Raw genomic sequence first — 19,475 nt, 5'->3', positions numbered from 1 at the left:
TTGGTGTTACCCTACATTTTCCCGCTGGCAGTTGCTGTGTCATAATGATCACCCTTGTGACCCTAATTGAGGAAGTAAACAGTCATTAGCTTTGTCTGCTAGGATGTCAGTATTGCATCGGATGTAAAGCAGTTTTTTTTTGGTGAAATTTATGTTTCGCCATAAACATTAGCAGTGTCTTCTTCTCTCTCTAAAGATGTATGAACATAGGAATACATATATATTTGAAGGTTAATTTATCATAATGAAAATTAAATCAAACTCAAAATCTCCACTTCTGTAGCTCTTACATATCAAATCTTCGAGTTGCATTCATTTCTATAATCTAGAGGTTTTTAGAAGGGGTTTGTTCATGTTCACAGCCTCATTTATAGAACAGTTTAATTGTAAAACAAATACAAATATTTAACTATCAAGTATTTAAATATAGAGGGCCAATCCTCGGGTAAAGAAACAACAATTCGTACAATTAGATGATCACAAACTTGTGGAAACCTCTCAATGATTACTTTATATTCAATTCCTGCCAATAATTCCCTTTCACTTAAACATTACACACTGAACCTGTAACATTCAGTCTACAGTACAGAGCCAACCCCTACATGGTGCCTCTGTGGCCACTAGAGGACACAGAGGAGCCCTGAAATATCCTACAAGAAAGCTTGAAATGTTTTTTCTTTGTATGTCATTTGTTACTATACTCAAAAATATGTTTTATAACTATTTGTCCAACTACTGCTGAATACTTCAATCAGCTCTCACTGCCTCGGTCAGATCAACAAAGCTGTCATTTAAACTTGACAATAATCAACAGTATTGGTGGTGCCCAGGCAGCGGGGCCCTCACTTACACTTCTTCTTATAGGGCCACATAAAGGCGCGTGCGGGCCCTGGTGCTGCTGACCCCTGCTGTAGCTTGTGGACACCTCTCACACCCTGACCACAGAGGTCGCTGATTCAGTGAATGGTAATTGCATCAACTCAAGAGGAAAGAGAAGAAGAAGAACTACTTCCGGTGACAGTCAACATGGCGTTTAATTTTGGCGGTGCCGCTGGCAGCACAGCCGCAAGTGAGTGGGTTTTAAATACATTTGAGAGTATTTCAATGAGGCTGGAGATAAGCTCCGCTTTGACCGCGAAGGGGGCGTCGCTCCGGTATGTTTACATTAACGGTAAATGTAAACAGTTAGCCATTAGCTCACATCGAGCTGCTGTAGCATGAGCATCAGCTACCGGCTAATGATAAACTCCACGGGGAATGCTCGCTGCGATGTGACGACACGTCAAGTTTACTGTACAACCACACATGTAGTTGCTCCTTCTCAATTTAAAGTCGACCAGTTAGCTTTTATTATTATTATTATCCATACATTATTCGCTGTTGTGGTTAGCAGAAGCTTACGAGTTGTGTTTATCAATGTGACGTAGCGTTTGTGGTTGATTGGAAAAAGATGAGCGAAGTGATCAACTGACAGTCGTATAACACACAGCATCATCTGTGCTCTTGTGAAGGACTCATTTGTTGTTACTCGTTGTGTTAAAGTAAGCTAGTTAACATGTATTTTTATTGTTATTCTTACATCGTTAGCTTAGCTGTTTTTTTGCAATCACTCTTTAACGAGCTAGTGTTTATCAATGTGAGCTAATGTTTGTTATTGATTAGGGGAATCCTGCAGTAGCTCCACTGTCTCAGAACACCCAGAACCCACAGCATCATCTGTGTTCTTGTGAAGGCCACACATGTTAGACAATGTCATTTTAAAGTAGGCTGGGTAACGAATATATGTTAATTTTAGAAAAGGTGTTGAATTAAACTTTATTTAATCAGGCGGTCACATTGAGACCATGGTCTCTTTTCCAAGAGAGACCTGAGAAACAAGAAACATTCACAATCAACAACGAACAATTAAAGACGAGCAGCAAATACACTTATTGCCACTTGCTAACGAGCTAATGTCAATTATCAATTTAAGCAAAGGATTGTTGTAGATTTTATAGTGATGAGTGTAACGCTGCACTGTAGCTGTACTGTCCTAGAAATCCCAGCATTCACAGCACTCTCTGTTTCCCTACAAAGGCGCCCCCGGGTTTTCATTCGGTTCATTTGGTGCAAAGACCACAGCATCCACAGCGTTTGGCTTTGGCCCCTCAGCCACCACCACCACAGCCTCATCCGGATTTGGCAGTAAGTCCACTTCCCTGATCCTGATCCTCACTGCCAGAGGTTCCTCCGCTCCCTTGTGACCCGTCGTCATCACGGCCTGCATGGCGATCAGAAGTCACTGGAGAGACATACCAGTGGTGCTGTCTGAGCCACTGGGTCAAAGACCATTGGTAGCAGTTGGGAGTTAACCAGATGTGTAGTTGAGTCAGATGCCATCTTGAGTTATCTGATCTGAAGTGGTCAGATCTAACTTATGGTCTTACTGCACCCAACCGTGTCCTCAATGCATCCGGAGGTCTGATCATTCAGACTACATTAAGGGGCTGGTGTCGGACCCATGTGGCCTCACTCTTTTCACTGTGTAAACGCAAAATCCGTGCTGGGCCGCATATGAATGATAACCTACTCAGCTGACGTCCTCTGCCCCTCTACAGTTACACAATGAATCAAATGTATTTTACGCTTCTCAGTTTCCTTACGTTCATTTGTTTATGGCCAGAATAGAATGATAGATTTCCTTACATAAGTGTTTCTTCGTAGCAAAGCTGCCAGAGATTCATTCAGCCCCTCCTCGCTCTTTCTCTCTCCTTCTTGTGTCCACACACACAGAAACATTGTCATTGGACACATCTGTCAGCTAAGGCTGCATAAAAACAATGTCCTTTTGTCTCTGTTAACACAAATGACAGACGTAATTATTTGCATATTGAGCATGTGAGATCCGATCACAAGTTGCCACAAGAGACACATTCAGGACACATTTTAGTGTGATGTAAACACATGTAATAAAAGCTGTCTTCTTATGATGTGATCACCCAGAACAGATGTTTATACCCGTTCTGTACAAGGGCTTCATATTGAAGATTTAGATGGGCATCTCTGCAAAGCCTCATCAGTCCTGTTTTTAGTCTAAAATAAATGCATATTCTCAATAATTGTAAAATCAGATATTAATATTAGATTAAGAACATAATTGTGGTTTGCAATATAATATTTGGCCTTAACAAAAGATAAGAAGAGCGAGACCATGAATGTATTAAGGTATAATACAGCATAATATCTGTCACAGTAGAAACAGTACGAAGCGAAACAGCTTTTCATATCAGATGTTGCCCATTTATTTTTGTTGCCAATACAAAACAATGTTCACTAGTTGCACTCAAGTGAAAATGTGTATTCTCTGAAGCTCTTACAGCCCCTGGATTTGGGGCAGCCACCAGCACTGCTGCTGCACCAGCCACCGGATTTGGTTTTGGCTCCACCAACACTGGTAAGATACCGTACAAAGTTATTTATAAAGCATGTGGGTTTGATGTTATTCTTGAGCTCTATCTTTTTTAAGGCACTTAACAACTGTTGTTTACAGTCACTAAGCCCCTATTATTCCTGATGACCTGACCTCTACTCCTCCATGTCATTCTCTCTTTCTTGCTGCCTGCCTGCACTGGTTGCAGGATTTGGGGGGCTGGGAGCTGGAAACACCACGGCTGGTGGGTTTAGTTTTGGGGGGTTTGGTTTAAATGCCAACCCGGCAGCAATCAGCTTTAATGTGGGGTGCTTTGGTACAGCAACCACCACTGGCACTGTATTCAATTTTGGTAATAGCCTGGCTAGCACAGGTAGATGACCTTTGATTGATTACTCTGTACCGTCTGTGCCTGTAAACACACATTTCCATCCATATTCACGTCTCTGGTGCAGTGATTTGTCATCTCACTCAGTGATTTATCTCATCACACATGATGCATTGTTGTTTCCATTTGCATGAAGAGACACAATTTTAAATGATGCACCAATTTAATTTGATTGCTGTTGATAGCCACTCAATTTTCACTGTAAATGTAAGACAGAAGAAAAGTATCAAGTAGGAAATGGAAAGAAAATTCACTTCTCCTTTTTATGAAATGAAATATGATTATTTTTCTACTTCTACTGACATCAAATAGTCTGCAATTTCATTCTGTCATTCTCTCGCCTCTTCTTGTGTCTCGTCTTCTGTCTCATTTCGCTTGATCTGCTCTGTTTTATCAGGCACATTCGGTGGCTTTGGAGCGACTGCAACCACTGCTGCTGCACCAGGGTCTACTTTTAGCTTTGCTGCTCCCACCAACACGACAGGTCTGCTTCCTTCATATGTCTTTAATTCAACATAACCCCTTAAGATATAATGAGACTAGAAAAGGTTAAATCATGGAAATTATTGTTATTGCGTAATCCTGCTGACAGACAGACGGACGAAAACGCTACCCTCTCTGGCAGAGGTCTTAGGACACCATTCCAAGAATGCAATATTTGATCCCTCAGTCTTCTTGACCATTCTCCCAAAATGTTGCTTACTGCCTCATGCTCAGCTTTTAATTTAAATGGCAACATGTATAGAAGCTTCCACTAGATGTCTCACTCACTCCACCCCAACATGAGTCCGTTTGCAGTGATCCTTCAGCAAAACCGGCAGCTTCTTTCTGTAGACAGTGGATTATGTTTTCTCACTGTGCTGGACCACACTTCTCTTTAGGAGGCCTGTTTGGTAACACACAGAACAAAGGCTTTGGATTCTCCTCTGGGCTTGGCACTGCAACCGCGCCCGGGACAACAGGATTTGGGACGAGTTTAGGAACATCTGGTCTTGGAGGGTTTGGAGGCTTTAATATCCAGCCAACCCAGCAGCAGCAAGGTAAGAGATCAAAGTTCCCAATACCACTTTTAGTGTCAAGATTTAAACATGCTAATGACCAATGTTTGTAATCTCGCATTTTAAATCCAAGCAAAGGCTAATAATTATGGGGCGACGCGGTGATGTCATCGACTATGTGAATACGCCGAATTGCTTTCTGGCGTCAACGCGTCGTAAAGAAGGTGTCCCTGCCTAGACAAAACATGGATTCACCAGTAGAGCATAGGCCACCAATAGGTGGACCACAGTCCGCATCTGGACCCGGACGCTGTTCTATACAGACTCAGACCTATTTTAAGATTTTGACGCAGCATTCTATTTTATTCTGGCAACTTTTCCTGTATTTACGGTAGTCTTATTTTAACATGTGCAGCTTTTTTCATTTTTACGGTACTAAATCCTGGCCGCACACACTAGATTCTACTTCTCTCGCTGTATAACAGAAACGTTAAAGCTGTTTCGTTATTATTTGTTAAGATTGTTCATATGGTTCATGTTGTTATATATTTAGAAAAAAGAAGAAAAGGGGAAACTCAAACTAAATCTTTTTTTTACTTCTAGAATTAAGCATTTTATTTTATGTTTTTTCAAAAGCTCTTTATTTTGTTTTTAAATGGAAACCTTATTTTACTTTAAACAAGAAAATAATGTTTATTTGTAGTTTTTTTATTATTATTAGAGTACCATCCAGTTTAATGTGAATATTAATAATAAACATTGTGGAAATATAATTGAATTGTACTTTCTTTATTTATTTGAGTCAGTTTTGGACTTCATACAGACATTTACCATGCATCTTAGACATGCTGTTTCTGACCTTTGCTTGAGAAAATAGGGTTATAAGTTCAATAAAATATTAATCCAGCAATAAAAGATAATAGTACATAGACATTATGTTGTTTCAGATAATATATTTCTACATCTCTTCCACTGCATCAGGAGGCTTGTTTGGCCAGCAGCAGAGTCAGCCTCAGCCCACTCAGCTTTACCAGCAGGTCACCGCACTGTCAGCGCCCACCTTGTTGGGAGATGAGCGTGACTCCATCTTGGCCAAATGGAACCAGCTGCAGGCTTACTGGGGCACCGGGAAGGGCTACTACAGCAACAACAACCCACCTGTGGACTTCACCCAGGAGAACCCATTCTGCAGGTTCAAGGTAAAAAGAAGGAGTTCACTAGAGAAGTTGCAAGTGTTCTTTGGTTCATTTGAGGTTGAATAACATGGTAGTGGTCTGTGTCTTGTGTTTCTTAGGCAGTGGGCTATAGCTGTGTTCCAGTCAGCAAGGATGAGGATGGTTTAGTGGTTTTGATTCTCGCTAGGAAGGAAGCTGATGTACGAGTGCAGCAGCAGCACCTGGTGGAGTCTATCCATAAGGTGCTGGGAAACAATCAAACACTCACTGTCAATGTGGATGGTGTCAAAGCCCTGCCGAATGACCAGTAGGTGTTTATAAAATGTCAAACGGTACTGCTTCTACACATATGGTTTCCACGTCACTAATGCAATTTAATGGGGATTTTTCAGAAACAATATTAGACAAATTTGGATTAATATCAGCTCATTATTTACGAGGGGTCTTCTTTGATGTGTCCCCTGTCCCCCAGGACCGAGGTGATCATTTACGTGGTGGAGCGTTCCCTTAATGGCACCTCCAAGCGGATCCCCGCCAGCACACTCTTCGTTTTTTTGGAGCAGAACAACGTCAAGGTCCAGCTCTCACAGATCGGAGTGGCCATGTCGGTCACACGCACAGAGTTGTCTCCAGCACAGCTCAAACAGCTGCTGCAAAATGCTCCTGCAGGTACAAGTGTTATTCGTACACATGTTCCTGTCGTCCTCTCACTGTTTCAACAAAATGTTGGTCTGTGATTTATTGCATCTTGAATTGTAAGCAAGATCTTGTCTCTTCCTATTAGGAGTGGACCCTATCATTTGGGAGCAGGCCAAGGTAGACAACCCTGAACCAGATAAGTAAGTCAATTAAGAAAATATATTCAGGCCATAGTGTATGAATAATGTGTAGAGGGGAGAACAGAAAAAACAAAAAACTGAGTTTCTTGAAATCTTCCAGTTGCTTCTTTTAATCACCCTATCAAAATCGTATGTCCTATGACACCGCTTTACAAAATAAAATGTGTTAAGCGAGACACCATACTGGAAACCAGATCAAGCAGTTCCAGTATCTTAAAACCTCCCAAAGAAATGTATAGTTATCAGAAATATTTTCACATATATCAAACTAGTGTCCAAACAGAGCTTTAATCAGACATTGGACCACTGGTTTGACGCACAGTCAGAATGACCACAGTTATCAGAGTAACCCATATTAAAAACACTAGAATTTTCCTTTAAGGGCTGATTTCAATGAGGCTTCACGTCTGTGCAGCGGCCCGTGTTCGATTCCGACATGCAGCGCTTTGCTACATGTCTTCCCCCGCTCTCTCCCTGCTTTTCATTTATTTGTATAGCCCGTATTCACAAATCAAAATTTGCATCATAAGACTTGGCAGGGTGCGATGCTTGACCCAAAATGGTTCAAAGCAATGTTAACTCCACTTGATGCCAAATATCATAACAGGAATATGATATAGACTAGAGTATTAAAATAGTGTTTAACACCCTTGATTGTTCTTATATGGTGCCTGCCCAATGGTCCTTAGACCATGAAATCCAGTCAATGAAAAGCTGCAGCCGCATTTTATCACTAAGAGTCTTGTGGTGTTTTTCTTCAGGTTAATCCCAGTTCCTATGGTGGGTTTTAAGGAGCTCCTTCGCAGACTGCAGACCCAGGACCAGATGACCAAACAGCATCAGACAAGAGTGGATGTAAGTCAAGTGAAAACTCTGCTGCTTACTTCTCTAAATCTTGAGTGGAAAAGGCACTGGACACGGTGAATACAATTTAAAATCTGTGAGAAAACGTCCTCCCTCTTTTCACTCATGAACACACATGCATGTATGGCCCTACAGATAATCTCCAATGACATCAGTGATCTGCAGAAGAACCAGGCCACCACAGTAGCAAAGATCGCCCAGTACAAGAGGAAACTGATGGACCTCTCTCACAGAGTGCTGCAGGTAATCGCCTCTTTTTTCTAACTTGATTCTGTGAACATTTGTTGGCTGTTGCTGCCTCTTCTTTTCCAAGATTGGTAAGATGAATTGTGTCGACTACCATGATGACCTCACAGGGTTTGAATGAAGGCCCTGGTACCGTCTTCTTTATCTTTTCTGCTTCAATCATTCATACATATTTATCTCTCCTCCTCTTCCTCCTCCTCTGCTGTTTTCTTGGCAGGTGCTGATTAAACAGGAGATTCAGAGAAAAAGTGGTTACGCTATCCAGGTGGATGAGGAGCATCTCAGGGTGCAGCTGGACACGATTCAGTCTGAACTCAATGCCCCCACACAGTTCAAGGCAAGTGTTTCTAACCTGTAGCAGTTTCTAGTTCACTCTGCATCAAGTACTGATATTTTTATTCATTAATCAGGCTTTTTTCTCTTGAAAGGCTATTATTAAGTACACAATACTGCAGTCACACAATCAGTAAAGTGTCAATATATTTTGAGAATGCTGTTGGGCTTTGTGCTGCTGTTGGAGATCATAGTACTAATTTTTTCTTATCTTCCAGGGTCGTTTGAATGAATTAATGTCGCAGATCCGGATGCAGAACCACTTTGGAGCAGTGAGATCGGAGGAGCGCTACAGTGTAGATGCAGACCTTCTCAGAGAAATCAAACAAGTGAGATTATTTTTATCATCCCATTAGTCCTGTCTATGGTCTGTATTTATCAAGTTATTCCAAGGAAAGCTGCTGAAAGTTAAAAAGAGCAGCGGTTCCTTGAATGTTAATTACCTTCATTGTGCAAGTGACATCCAGTTTGTGCTATGGGTGATTAAAGTGTCATTATAGGTTCTGGTGTTGTAGGACTTGGTGTATATTCAAGTAACAGCCAATAAAAATGTCACTTTTTCTAACCCTAACCCTAACCCTTACCCTTACCCTAACCCTAACCCTAACCCTCCCCTCATGGGATACAGTATGTGGAGCGATGCTTGCTAGCTAGTTCAGGCAGCCAGCTTGAGCGGCGCTGCTCCAATCATGTGACATACCTCACACTCCACAATCATCTATAATGTATTTTATAAAAAGGTTCTGGCCTCAACTGAACCACTGTTGACTTTTCTCTCACTCTCAGCACTTGAAGCAGCAGCAGGACGGTTTAAGTCATTTGATCAGCGTCATCAAAGACGACTTGGAGGACATCAAACTTATCGAGCACGGGCTGAGCGACAGTGGGCACTTGAGAGGAGGCGTCCTGAGCTGATTCTACACAAAGGGCATCTGAACATTTTCCATAGAAAGATCTGTTTAATGTAATTACTCAGGACAGGTCCTACTGTCTGTACCAGCTTAAGGTAAAGACTCAACATCTAATAATAGCTGGCTTCCCTTATGGCTGATCAGATTAAGGATATGCGACTATACGTATGCCGTCATTTAAACAAGACGTGGGATTGAGTGTGTCATGATTGACAACATTGTAAATACATCTTTGTATTTCCTTTTTTATGCTGTTTAGAATATTATTAAAATTTCATTTACATTGAAAAATAGTCTCTCACTTCATCTCTTTCCTCATCTATATACTTGTTTTTATTCGGAAGGTTGTAAACATTTGCAGTTGTCGTCGCTGTGTTTACGTCAGGAGGCTAACCCTTTCCAACACCTCATCAAAGCAGGGCTTGAGTTGATAGGATTCATGTCCTGGGCTCACGTCCTCACACGTGTGAGAGAATGATTGGCAGTTGAACTTATTAAGCAGCTTTCAAGGATGGATAATATCACCTCACGCAGAAGGGTCATCCCCCTCCTAAGGGTCTGAGCTACATGCTGGTGTTGAGACCACAGGTAGAAAGAAAGTAAACTTACACATTTGGTGAAGTAGTTGTTATACTGTATTGTTATACTTCAAATAACCAAGACCACAAAATAACAGTAATAACTAATATCAAGTAATGGATTGACAACACACCCATACGTTGCTGTGAATTCTAATTTTTGTTGCCACATTTAAGTATTTTGTTCTTTTTAGTTAAAACTTTTCTCAATGAACTATTTAGTCCTTAAAATCGTGAAAACTCATCAAATCTATACTGAAGGCATAAAATATCATTTTTGACAACTGAATGTTGGGAAGATTTGACCCAGTTAAGCGTTAAAAATTACTTAATTGAATAATATGAATACATGAATACATTTCTGCTGATTTATTGAGGAGGTACGACACATCACAGGAGACGCCTCAAGAGGCACAGGCTTGATCACCTCAGAGAGGCAGAACAGGAATATCAGGAACCTCTTCATCGATGTAAAGTTGTTTCCATACTGTCCTCCAGCCTGTTAACCACCTACTCCAGGATCCCTGTGGTCAACATTCAGTTGAATGTCTGATCCAAAACAGACCTGACATAGATGTGGAGCACAAAGGAGTTAGTTTGTTCTATCAAAGTGTTCCTGGCGTCTTCAATGCTGCCATTGTTAAGATATTTGTGAGTAATGAAGTCAGACAGTGTCTCCATCTCCTGCTCTGTGACTGATCCCCTGCTTAAGGAATAAGAGTGGGTTCAGTCTGTTCACTGATTGGTTGCGGCTATGTGACGACTTTCACAGTGGGCTCTGGCGGGATGGTGCCGCCTGAGGTTGAACCTTCAGTCTGGAGCTCCACAGCTGGTCGGTCCGGAGGACTCACTCTTTGTCACGTCAACAGTTTTTCTCAGTTAGAGAATAATCCTGTGTGACGTCTTCTCCTGCTTGGAGAGAGCATCCATTTGTCCAAAGTGAGGTTCCATCACTTCCTTCGCTGGGACTTTCTCCAGATCCTGGCTGATGAAGTGGAGGAGTTCCCACTGACACTGAATGTGAAGTGCCGACTGAGCGACGGGAAGCTTTCCCCTTAACAAGCTTCCTCTTCAGTTGATCAGGGACCCTCTCGTCCCTGCATCTGATCACTCCTGCCTCCTTCTGGACCTGAAGAGATGGAAACAATGAGGACACTTTATTCAGACAAACTCAACACAGTCAACAGTGATCATGCTGAATATCAGAACAGGTAAAAACTGGTAAGGAAAGAAGGTAAGCGACAGTAATAAGATTAGCTTCCAGTCAAAGATGCATAACTTACTGTTGGTTTGTCTCAACATGGCCTCTCTAAAAAATCAGCTCCACTACGTCTGTCAAACTCTCCTCTCTGTCCACCGTCACTTCTTTCAGCTGTGCCCTCACGTCAAAGGTGTCGTTATTGGGCTTCTCTTGCTTCTCTTGCTTCTCTTCAGCTTAACTGTGGTTTGGCTGCATCTTCTCCTCAATGCTCTGGGTGGAAGAAAGCCAAAAGTTGTTTCCACCTGAGAACAAAGCGGCAGCAACGACGGCAAGATGACGGCTCTTCTTCCTCTTTTTCGTTTTCCTCGTGGAGGCTGATAGCATGGTCCCCATGGCAACAATAAACTACATTAAGGATCAGATGTAAAATAATAAACAAAAAGTGAACGGAGTCATTATGGGTGTGATGACTGTAATATAGGAGCAAAGACAGGATCATGTATTTTATGTTTTTTTTATTACATAACTAAACAGGTAATCCAGAAATTTTGCACAATCTCAAAAAAAATGTATACCTTACACTTCTTGGATAAACATGATTGAAAAATGCATATTGTAAAATAATTTGATCAGCCAACAGTCTAAGAGGTAAAGAGGTAGAAAAGGTCTAGTATGCACTCTGTTAGCCCCCCCCCCCCCCCCCCCAGCTCACACAGATGAGATGCTACTGGTTCTGAATCCCCACAGATGAGTGTCCCAGTGTATTTGTGGCAGTTCTCAAAGCAGCAGATCAGCAGCTACAGCAGCTTCAGCTCCTGGTCCAGCCTCTCAGGTATGTGAGGAGAGGTCCACCAGCCGGAAGGCCTCCATGAACTCATTGATGTCGATGCTCCCATCCTTGTTGAAGTCGATGCTCTGGGCCAGGTCTGCGATGGCCTCGCCGCTGATCTCCGTCTTCAGATGCGAGCTCAGCAGCTTCCAGGTCTGACGAAACTCTTCGAAAGAGATCGAACCTGCAAGGCGACATGGAGTCCATGGTCATAGATATGATCCAGTGCAATTGGGCGTGGATTTAAATACAAACATGGATTGTGTGGATTTCCATGTGGTTCTGTATATCTCTAGTTGTATCACTATATGGCCAAAGATACACAATGGATTTGGATCATAATTTAAGGCCCTGTTTAGGCATGCGTTCCACTGTGAATCGTTTTTTAGTATCTGAGGAGTATGTCAATCTCTTATAGGTACACCGCTGTGGTAAGACCACATAGAAAAGCAGGGGTGTTATATTCCCAGCCAATGGAAGGAAAGCCAGGAAAAATCAGAGAAAGCCAATGAGGGTGTGTTTGAGAATTAGGCTGAGCTTCTTACTGACCAGAATGATCTGTGTCTATGATTCGAAAGATGGTTTCCAGGTTTGAATGGTTCTTGTACATAGTCTCCAGGATGCTGGTGTCAGATATCTGTAATGGAATAGGCACATTTATAACTATTATGCAGTTCTGTGTGTCTAGGATGAGAAACAAATGAAGAAAACACACACACACACACACAGATTCCAATCAAGTTAGACTGACCTCTAGTTTGGGCTCAGTGATGGAGAGCTCCCTTATCCACTGCTGGTAATCTACCATATTGTACTGGGTGCTGCTGACAAGCTGAGGGCGGAGCACCCTCCAGGGCAGACCCAGCTTCAGCGCATTCTCTGTGGCACTGGCCCAGTGCCTCAGACTGATCATCCCTAAGACACGTAACAGAGCTAGGTTATTGTTACTAAACCACTCTTTACATCCTGATACACTTATAAAATTAGTAATAAACAGACTGTATGTAAAGATGGACAACAAGACTGCTCCCCAGAGAAACTGGAGACATGTCGTACATCTTTGTTTACAGTCGATAGTAATGACATTATATTGTTTTATATCAGGGTGTTAAAATTAATCTTTACTGCTCAGTGTATTCTTTACCTGTGTTGTTAGGATCAAACTCCTGGAAAGCTCTGATGAGATCTGACTTATGCACAAACAGTTGTTCCCTCAGGGCCCGTAGCGCTGATCTCTCCGTCCAGCCAACACTGACAAGGAACACGAAGAGAAAAAAACAATTGAATTCAACTGTATAACTTGGAACAACTGGGAAAACAAACGGTGAAATCCTTATCTTAACCTTTGTCTCAGGGTGAGCTCTCTGCATGTCCGGCTGGCCTGGTACTGAATGAAGTGTGGGACCAGGTCAGGACCCATTCTGATGTAGGCTCCTCTGTTGCTGCCCTCCTCATAGTAGTTTGAGGCCGAAAATATTGTCAGCACCTGGATGCAACACAAGACTCTTGGTAAATGCTAACTTATTAACAGTAGCAGCAGTCCAAGGCTACACATACTTATCTCTCCCTTCAAAAATCGATGAGCTGTGTGGCTGTTTGTGTTCACCTTGCGGTTGTGGCAGAACTCGTAGCCGTCCTGTTTGCACTCATGGGAGCGGATGAGGAGCTGCAGGTTGTGTCTCCTCAGCACCTCCTCAGTGACGTCTGGACCCCAGTAGCAGCCTCCACCTCGCACCTCATTGGGAACGCAGCCATTTTGGGGCATGGGGTCACTCCACAACATGTCCACTATCTGGTTGGATGAACCACATATGGGACAAACCCTGCATGTTTCAAATCACCTGGCGAAGGACTGTCAGAAATGGTTTCCATCAACCCAAACAATTGGTGTGATGGATTTTCTTGCCCCAATTTTACCTGTTTCCACTCATGCTCGTCTGTCTCTGTTGTCGCCCTGCACTCTGGGTCAGAGTCAGATCTCTGCAGCTCACCATAGGGCTGGTCAAACCCAGCCAGCCTGCGCCTCCTCTTGAGCTCCTCCTCCACCGACCAACTGAGCTGACGGCTCATTGGCAGGTTGTGCAGGGAGCGGCGAGGTAGGTTATACCACTGAGGTGGCGACGAGCGGTGGTGGCTAAAAGAGCACACTCGACGCCTGGCTTCCACTGGACCACTAGCTTCTCTGTCATTGTTGTTCATGGTTTTACCACCGTTTACTGCATGATGGGTCGTCTTCGGAGGCCTGAGGGCCGACACGTACTGCACAAATTCAAAAACACACACCTTGATCACACAAACACATCTGTCTGGGAAATGTTCTGATAATATCCCGAGATTTGCAGCACAAAATGTATTAAATTAAAGGGGACATACTCATATTCAGGTTAATAATTTTAACTTTGTTTACATACTCAGTTTACTGTTACAGTTTATGTTCATTGCTGCAGCTCCTCTTTTCAGCCTGTGTCTGAAACACTTGGTTTTCAGCTCCTGTCTCTTTAAAGCCCACCTCCTGTTATTACCCAGTCTGTTGTGATTGTTCAACCGCTTCCAGGACGTGTATGTAAAATCAGCCTCCTCTCTCACTTTGCTTTGTTAAGTCGACGTGACCGACTAGCCGTTTGTCGTGCATGTGAAGGTTTGGCACATCAAAAATGGTGCAGAAGTATCAGCTGGACCACCAGCTTTTTTTTGAGGGGCCTCAGCGTTTTCTGAAATGGACTTTGGGCTTTTTAACTACACAGTTACTGAGAAAAAGCCTATAGCGCACCAGAAGAAAAAACATAGTATGTCTCCTTTGATTGATGCCGAAGTCCTCTCTTACTTTGTGTCTGTCCACTCTGGCTATCATGTTGAGGTCTGTCGTGTCGGAGATCCCTCCGTGCACTACCAGGACCTTATGATCGATCACTGTGGCCAGGGGCAGCCAGCTGAAGATCTTCTTGAGAAGCTTCAGGATCTTCTTGCCATGCACCTGCAGACCAAGTCATGAACTCAATATCTTATTTGTGTGTCTTTTGTCATGAAGTTTTAGTTGCTCTTTGAATTGTAGTAACTTTGGTGATCTGGTTAAAATATCAGTTTGTCCAGTGTTTTGGTTCATGATCAAATACCTGCAAAACTAATGACCTTGTCCTCAGCTATGCTTTGTGTTTAGTGCAAATCAGGATATGGTAGCATGCTGGCACAAAAATGCTATATATCATACTATACTACATTTGCAGCCAAACAGAGCTACTAGCATAGTTCTAAAGTCTTAGTAAATGGCATAAAAATATCAAAACCAGCAATATGCTAGCCCATCTCTAAATAACTTCTGTAGCACCTATGGCCATTTGTTCCTTTCGGAATTCATAAATCTTTAAAAACAGCTCACAAAGATAAAGATTTCCAGGTTTACTGAGGGTACTACTCAAACTAATACTTTATTAGGGAATTAAAGGATAAATAGTTCTTCCACCATAGAAGACAGAGTGATGTCCTTAAATAATGTGGTTAAAGCTAAATGAATAAGACCTACCCTGTATTTGCCCAGAACTTCTTTAGTGAAACCATATCTGGAGAATACAAAATAAGCAGATTAGTGTATTCATCACCTGTAGGTTGAATATAAACAGAATGCTGGGTGTATAAAGTTGTGCGAAGCATTACTCGGTATTACTAGCACTATGGTCCTCTGTACCTCATGTTAACAATGTGGTCCTCATGGTTCCCTCTGTTAAGGTGCACGTCATTGGGGTAGACCAGCAGGAACCCAAACAGGATGAGCAGGATCTCCAAGGAGTTTTTGCCCCGATCCACAAAGTCTCCGTTGAAGACATACGGTTTCTCGGAGGACGGCAAACCATTCTGGACGGATCAAGTTCGAGGTCTTAATAAAGGTTAACATCGCTCACTGACAACGTGCTGATGTGCATACTGTGAACACCTTATAGAATATCAACAGCAGGTCCTCGAGGTGCCCGTGCAAGTCTCCTGGGGAGGAACGATAAAGTGTTGATGATCAAAATAATGTATGAGAAAATAAAGGGACAAAGTGTGTCTGTGGAAGGTCTGCTGCTCTGTACCGCATATGGTAATCTCCTTCGTATGGCAGGTGGAGACATGATTGATGTTGGTAAGAATTCTCAGGAGTCTCCAGGTCTCTCCGAGAAGCTGCAGAACGTAGCGAGCATGGAGCAGCTACTGGGGGGAAAGGAATCAAGTATGAATAAACAGTGCCACAGAGAGAGGCAGATACGTTTCTGGTTTCAAAGCTGAAACCAGAAACCAAAAGCACAGAAAGCAGAGTGACCTTTCTGTGCCCGTGTGCCTACTTGTTTGTGCTTGAAGGCCTCCACCAGCTTCGACACCTCGCAGAAGGTCATGGGGAAGGTCAGGTGGGGGCCGGCATAGCTGTCTGGCACCTCGACGCTCTCGCAGCAGAAATACCTCTCCCACTCTGTGTGGTGGCAGATTTCATTCTCGCGAAAGATGTGCGATATGAGGTTTCCTGCGTAAAAAAGCCAGAGAGGGGAGAGAGAAGGCAGGTGGGTTCAGTTGCGGCAAGGGAAAGCCACTTTGCGGTCCTGAGCAGCGGCGAGCTGACTGTCAGTTATCTGATGAAAGGTCATTGAATTAGAACAGGAGCTGAGATCTTCGTTGTCTTACTCTCACTGCTGGCTGGGGTGAAGTGGTGCATCAGGAAGCCAAAGAAATTGTAGAGCTGTAGGACGAGATGAGAGAAAATGAAACAATGAAAGAAAAATGTCAGGGGTGAAAAGCTTCTCGGACAGCAGCTGTGTGAGGCTGTGTAGTCAAGGCTAAATAATACAATTTGGGTCAGGGTTAGATGGTAATTAATATGTAAAAGTGTGCTATTGTGCATGAGGAAACTGTTCTTTTTCTAATGACAAATAAATCATCTTTTTATTTGCGGATTCTTAAGCCTGATCCGTTGCTCCTATTTAAGCCAGTTTCTTAGTAGATGAATTTAAAAACATGACATGCTGGTGCTTTCAGATAAAGAGTCAGGTGATCACCGAAGTGATTTATCCACCATGGACTCTGAATATCTGTAGAGTGTCATTGCAGTCCGTCAAACATTTCACCATGAACCACACATGTCAGCTTTATGCTAGTGCTAGATGGAAAGGTGAAGGGATCACCCCACACATTATCATCAATCCTCTGGAGACCATGAATGAATCATGGCCTTCCATCCAGTAGTTGTACAGATATTTTGCAAAGTGGTGAACGGACATTGTTTCCCATCGTCTTTCATCCACCATGACGCTAGCAAGGCTCAGATTACAGCTAGTGAAATGGTCACATCAAGGATCAGTTCATCTTTCTTATGTGCAAACCTTAATCTGGTCCTGCTCTCCTGCGTATTCAATGGATTGGAAGATGTTCCACGTGCACCTGCGTCTCACCTCCAGCCGGGCCACGTACTGACGGTACCAGCGCTGGATCAACAGAGCCGCCCTGATTGCTGGGAAAGAGAAGAGGAGAGTCAATGCTACTCTTCCTCTGTCATGTTGCAATGCTTTCATTTACTGTGTCAGACTCACCAGTGGCAGCTTCACAGAGCGTAGTAAAATGAATAGAGAATGCAGATGTTCTGTGAGTTAACTCAAATAATGCATTAGGTTTAAACACAGGTGTAAAGACATGTGGGAATAAAACTGATGTTCACCTGGAACTGAGATGGTCACTGAAAAAGGGAACAAGAGACAATTATTTCAGTGTTCAGGACATTTCAGGGTAAACTTTGTTTGACTATTCAACAAAATGTTTGTGGATAAAGGGAGCACCTCTGTCACATTTCTTCAGCCGTAATTCCGATTTTCGCATGCCACTTCCCATGACCCTTGTTTTCACTGTCAGAGACAAAGATACTTTGTGAGATATCTGACCTTGAGTTTTTGCAACCTGTGAATAATGCAATAATAGAACAGTAGAACCGATTTTCCCGTAATTTTATCATTTTCATTTCAGATGAAGTTGTTAAGAATGTCTATTTTGAATAATTTTAATAAATCTAATTGTTATTAGTTATAATTACTGGATTTTTGTTTCTTACAGCATCATTGCAAAAGTATGAAGAGAATCATTAGTTTAGTCAAGAAATGAATGTTTTCAAATCAGAACATCCTTACCTGCCCTTGCTACATTTTTTCCATCCCTTCCTCTCACTCCCTCAGACACGTTGTTTATTTTCTCCTGCAGATTTTCCAGCCACAAATCATCTGTGGGACTTTTCCACTTCCCACACACAGCCGCACCTGTCCCAGTGTCTGTAAATCTATTGCATGTCCCGTCCCTGAAGCTACACACTCACAAAAGTCAGAAACAAACACACACTGGTGAAAATGCTCATGAGTTGCTGGGAGAGGTGTCTCGGACAAACCCTGTGATCACTTGAACAAAACAACATGCAAAGTGGATTAGGATTAAAACCTTACTACGCCTGGCATCTACGCTGAATAAACAGATGAGCGCTCTGATAAAGGGCAGCAGCTGCTTTGAAAGCAGGTTGTGTCGAATCAATGTGAATAATATGACAGCTGCTACTGCAATTCTACTTTCCCTATCTCCATGACCAGTAAGCACTGGTTAGAATGATCCTTCTATTCCCAATACATGCATTCATGTAGGTCAGGGGTTTTCAACTGGTTTTGTCACAGGGACCACCATTCTAACTAGAAAGTAATCCGCGGCCCACTGATGTGCCTACGCGCGCGCGTGTCTATGTGTGTGTGTGCGTGTGCGCACAAGTGGATAGAAGGAAGTATTAACATTTGGTTTTCCATGTTGTTTTATTTAAAACCTGTGTGTCTAGAGCTCTCCTAAGAAATTGTTTCTCAACCAGCGAACATGGTAAAGTTGACAGTTATTGCAATTAATTGTTTTGGCTATTATGCCAATTTATTTTTCTCATTACAAAGTATTTGTTTTTCACTCTTTTGTTTTATTTAAGATTTTCATTATTTATCTGCCCTTTTGGGCCTTCTTTTTGGGAAAATCAAAATTCCCATCATACAAACTACATCTCCAAGACCTCCTAAGAGTTTTTCTACCTAGCTCAACCACTCTTCTACATCTAACTTTATCACACAAGCACAGGGGAAAACTACTGGCAGTTTTTAGCCCTAAGCCGGTTTCAAGGTTCCCCTCATCACTTTTATATTATTTTAGACATATTTTTCTTATTTTTCTTATTTTTCATGATATTCAAGAGTAATCTGGAAATGTGTTGAAATATCAAAGCAAATTTCGCGGACCCCCTGCAATGCCGTCGCGGACCACCAGGGGGGCCGCGGACCCCTGGTTGAAAACCCCTGATGTAGGTAACAGAATAAATATTATTTGAAAACATATCATGTGCAATCATTGTTTATTTCACTCGTCCATTCTGAACACAGCAGAATATGTAGCTTCAGATGCTTCAGCTGCAGATGCTGATGGCCGTGTTCTGGTTCTGCTTGACCTTGATTGTGACCAGTTAGTTTTTCAGGGTTGTTGACATGTCCAAACAGATGGTGGGCATAAGTGTCTGTCCACAAAAACAGCCGGGGGAACAAGTGGATCAGGGAGGATGCTCAGAAAAAAGAAGTTGCACTTAAGGTTAATAGGATCTTCCCTAACACAAACAACATCCTTTCACCCCTTTTGGCAGTGTCCTGCAGTTTTTGTACAACCTTGTTAACTATATTATTTCAA

General features: G+C 42.5%; 2 protein-coding genes across 6 annotated transcripts; one reads left to right on the top strand and one right to left on the bottom strand.

Annotated features, from left to right (window-relative positions):
- Positions 1-935: 935 nt before the first annotated feature.
- On the top strand, positions 936-9,454 carry nup54 (nucleoporin 54). 4 transcript variants are annotated; one of them, XM_062413087.1, is made up of 15 exons: positions 936-1,069; positions 2,077-2,184; positions 3,350-3,433; positions 3,618-3,653; positions 4,195-4,281; positions 4,679-4,837; positions 5,777-5,994; positions 6,090-6,277; positions 6,443-6,639; positions 6,755-6,809; positions 7,571-7,664; positions 7,809-7,916; positions 8,137-8,256; positions 8,471-8,581; positions 9,039-9,454. In XM_062413087.1, exons 1-15 carry the CDS (start codon positions 964-966, stop codon positions 9,165-9,167), a joined length of 1,800 nt encoding a protein of 599 aa, XP_062269071.1. In that variant the 5' UTR covers positions 936-963; the 3' UTR covers positions 9,168-9,454. The 4 variants fall into 4 exon arrangements, with proteins under 4 accessions (XP_062269071.1, XP_062269073.1, XP_062269072.1 ...); XM_062413089.1 differs by lacking the exon at positions 2,077-2,184; XM_062413088.1 differs by lacking the exon at positions 3,618-3,653 and having other exon boundaries at positions 937-1,069.
- Positions 9,455-9,831: 377 nt separating this feature from the next.
- Positions 9,832-18,493, bottom strand: LOC133975535 (serine/threonine-protein phosphatase with EF-hands 2-like). 2 transcript variants are annotated; one of them, XM_062413505.1, is made up of 20 exons: positions 17,912-18,490; positions 17,567-17,632; positions 17,324-17,466; positions 17,117-17,244; positions 16,422-16,476; positions 16,088-16,263; positions 15,839-15,953; positions 15,700-15,746; positions 15,454-15,620; positions 15,292-15,328; positions 14,596-14,745; positions 13,689-14,030; positions 13,378-13,563; positions 13,115-13,257; positions 12,916-13,022; positions 12,523-12,686; positions 12,321-12,408; positions 11,655-11,955; positions 11,025-11,212; positions 9,832-10,870 (listed from the first exon to the last, which is right to left on the bottom strand). In XM_062413505.1, the coding sequence occupies exons 5-18, from the start codon at positions 16,450-16,452 to the stop codon at positions 11,771-11,773; spliced, it is 1,938 nt and encodes a 645-aa protein (XP_062269489.1). In that variant the 5' UTR covers positions 16,453-16,476; positions 17,117-17,244; positions 17,324-17,466; positions 17,567-17,632; positions 17,912-18,490; the 3' UTR covers positions 9,832-10,870; positions 11,025-11,212; positions 11,655-11,770. The 2 variants fall into 2 exon arrangements, with proteins under 2 accessions (XP_062269489.1, XP_062269488.1); XM_062413504.1 differs by having other exon boundaries at positions 17,117-17,466; positions 17,912-18,493.
- Between the last annotated feature and the right edge of the window lie 982 nt (positions 18,494-19,475).

The sequence above is a fragment of the Platichthys flesus genome, chromosome 19 (genome assembly GCF_949316205.1).
Source record: "Platichthys flesus chromosome 19, fPlaFle2.1, whole genome shotgun sequence".
Taxonomy (NCBI): domain Eukaryota; kingdom Metazoa; phylum Chordata; class Actinopteri; order Pleuronectiformes; family Pleuronectidae; genus Platichthys; species Platichthys flesus.
The sequence above is the reverse complement of the archived record's forward strand: the minus strand, read 5'-3'. Positions and strand labels throughout refer to the sequence as shown.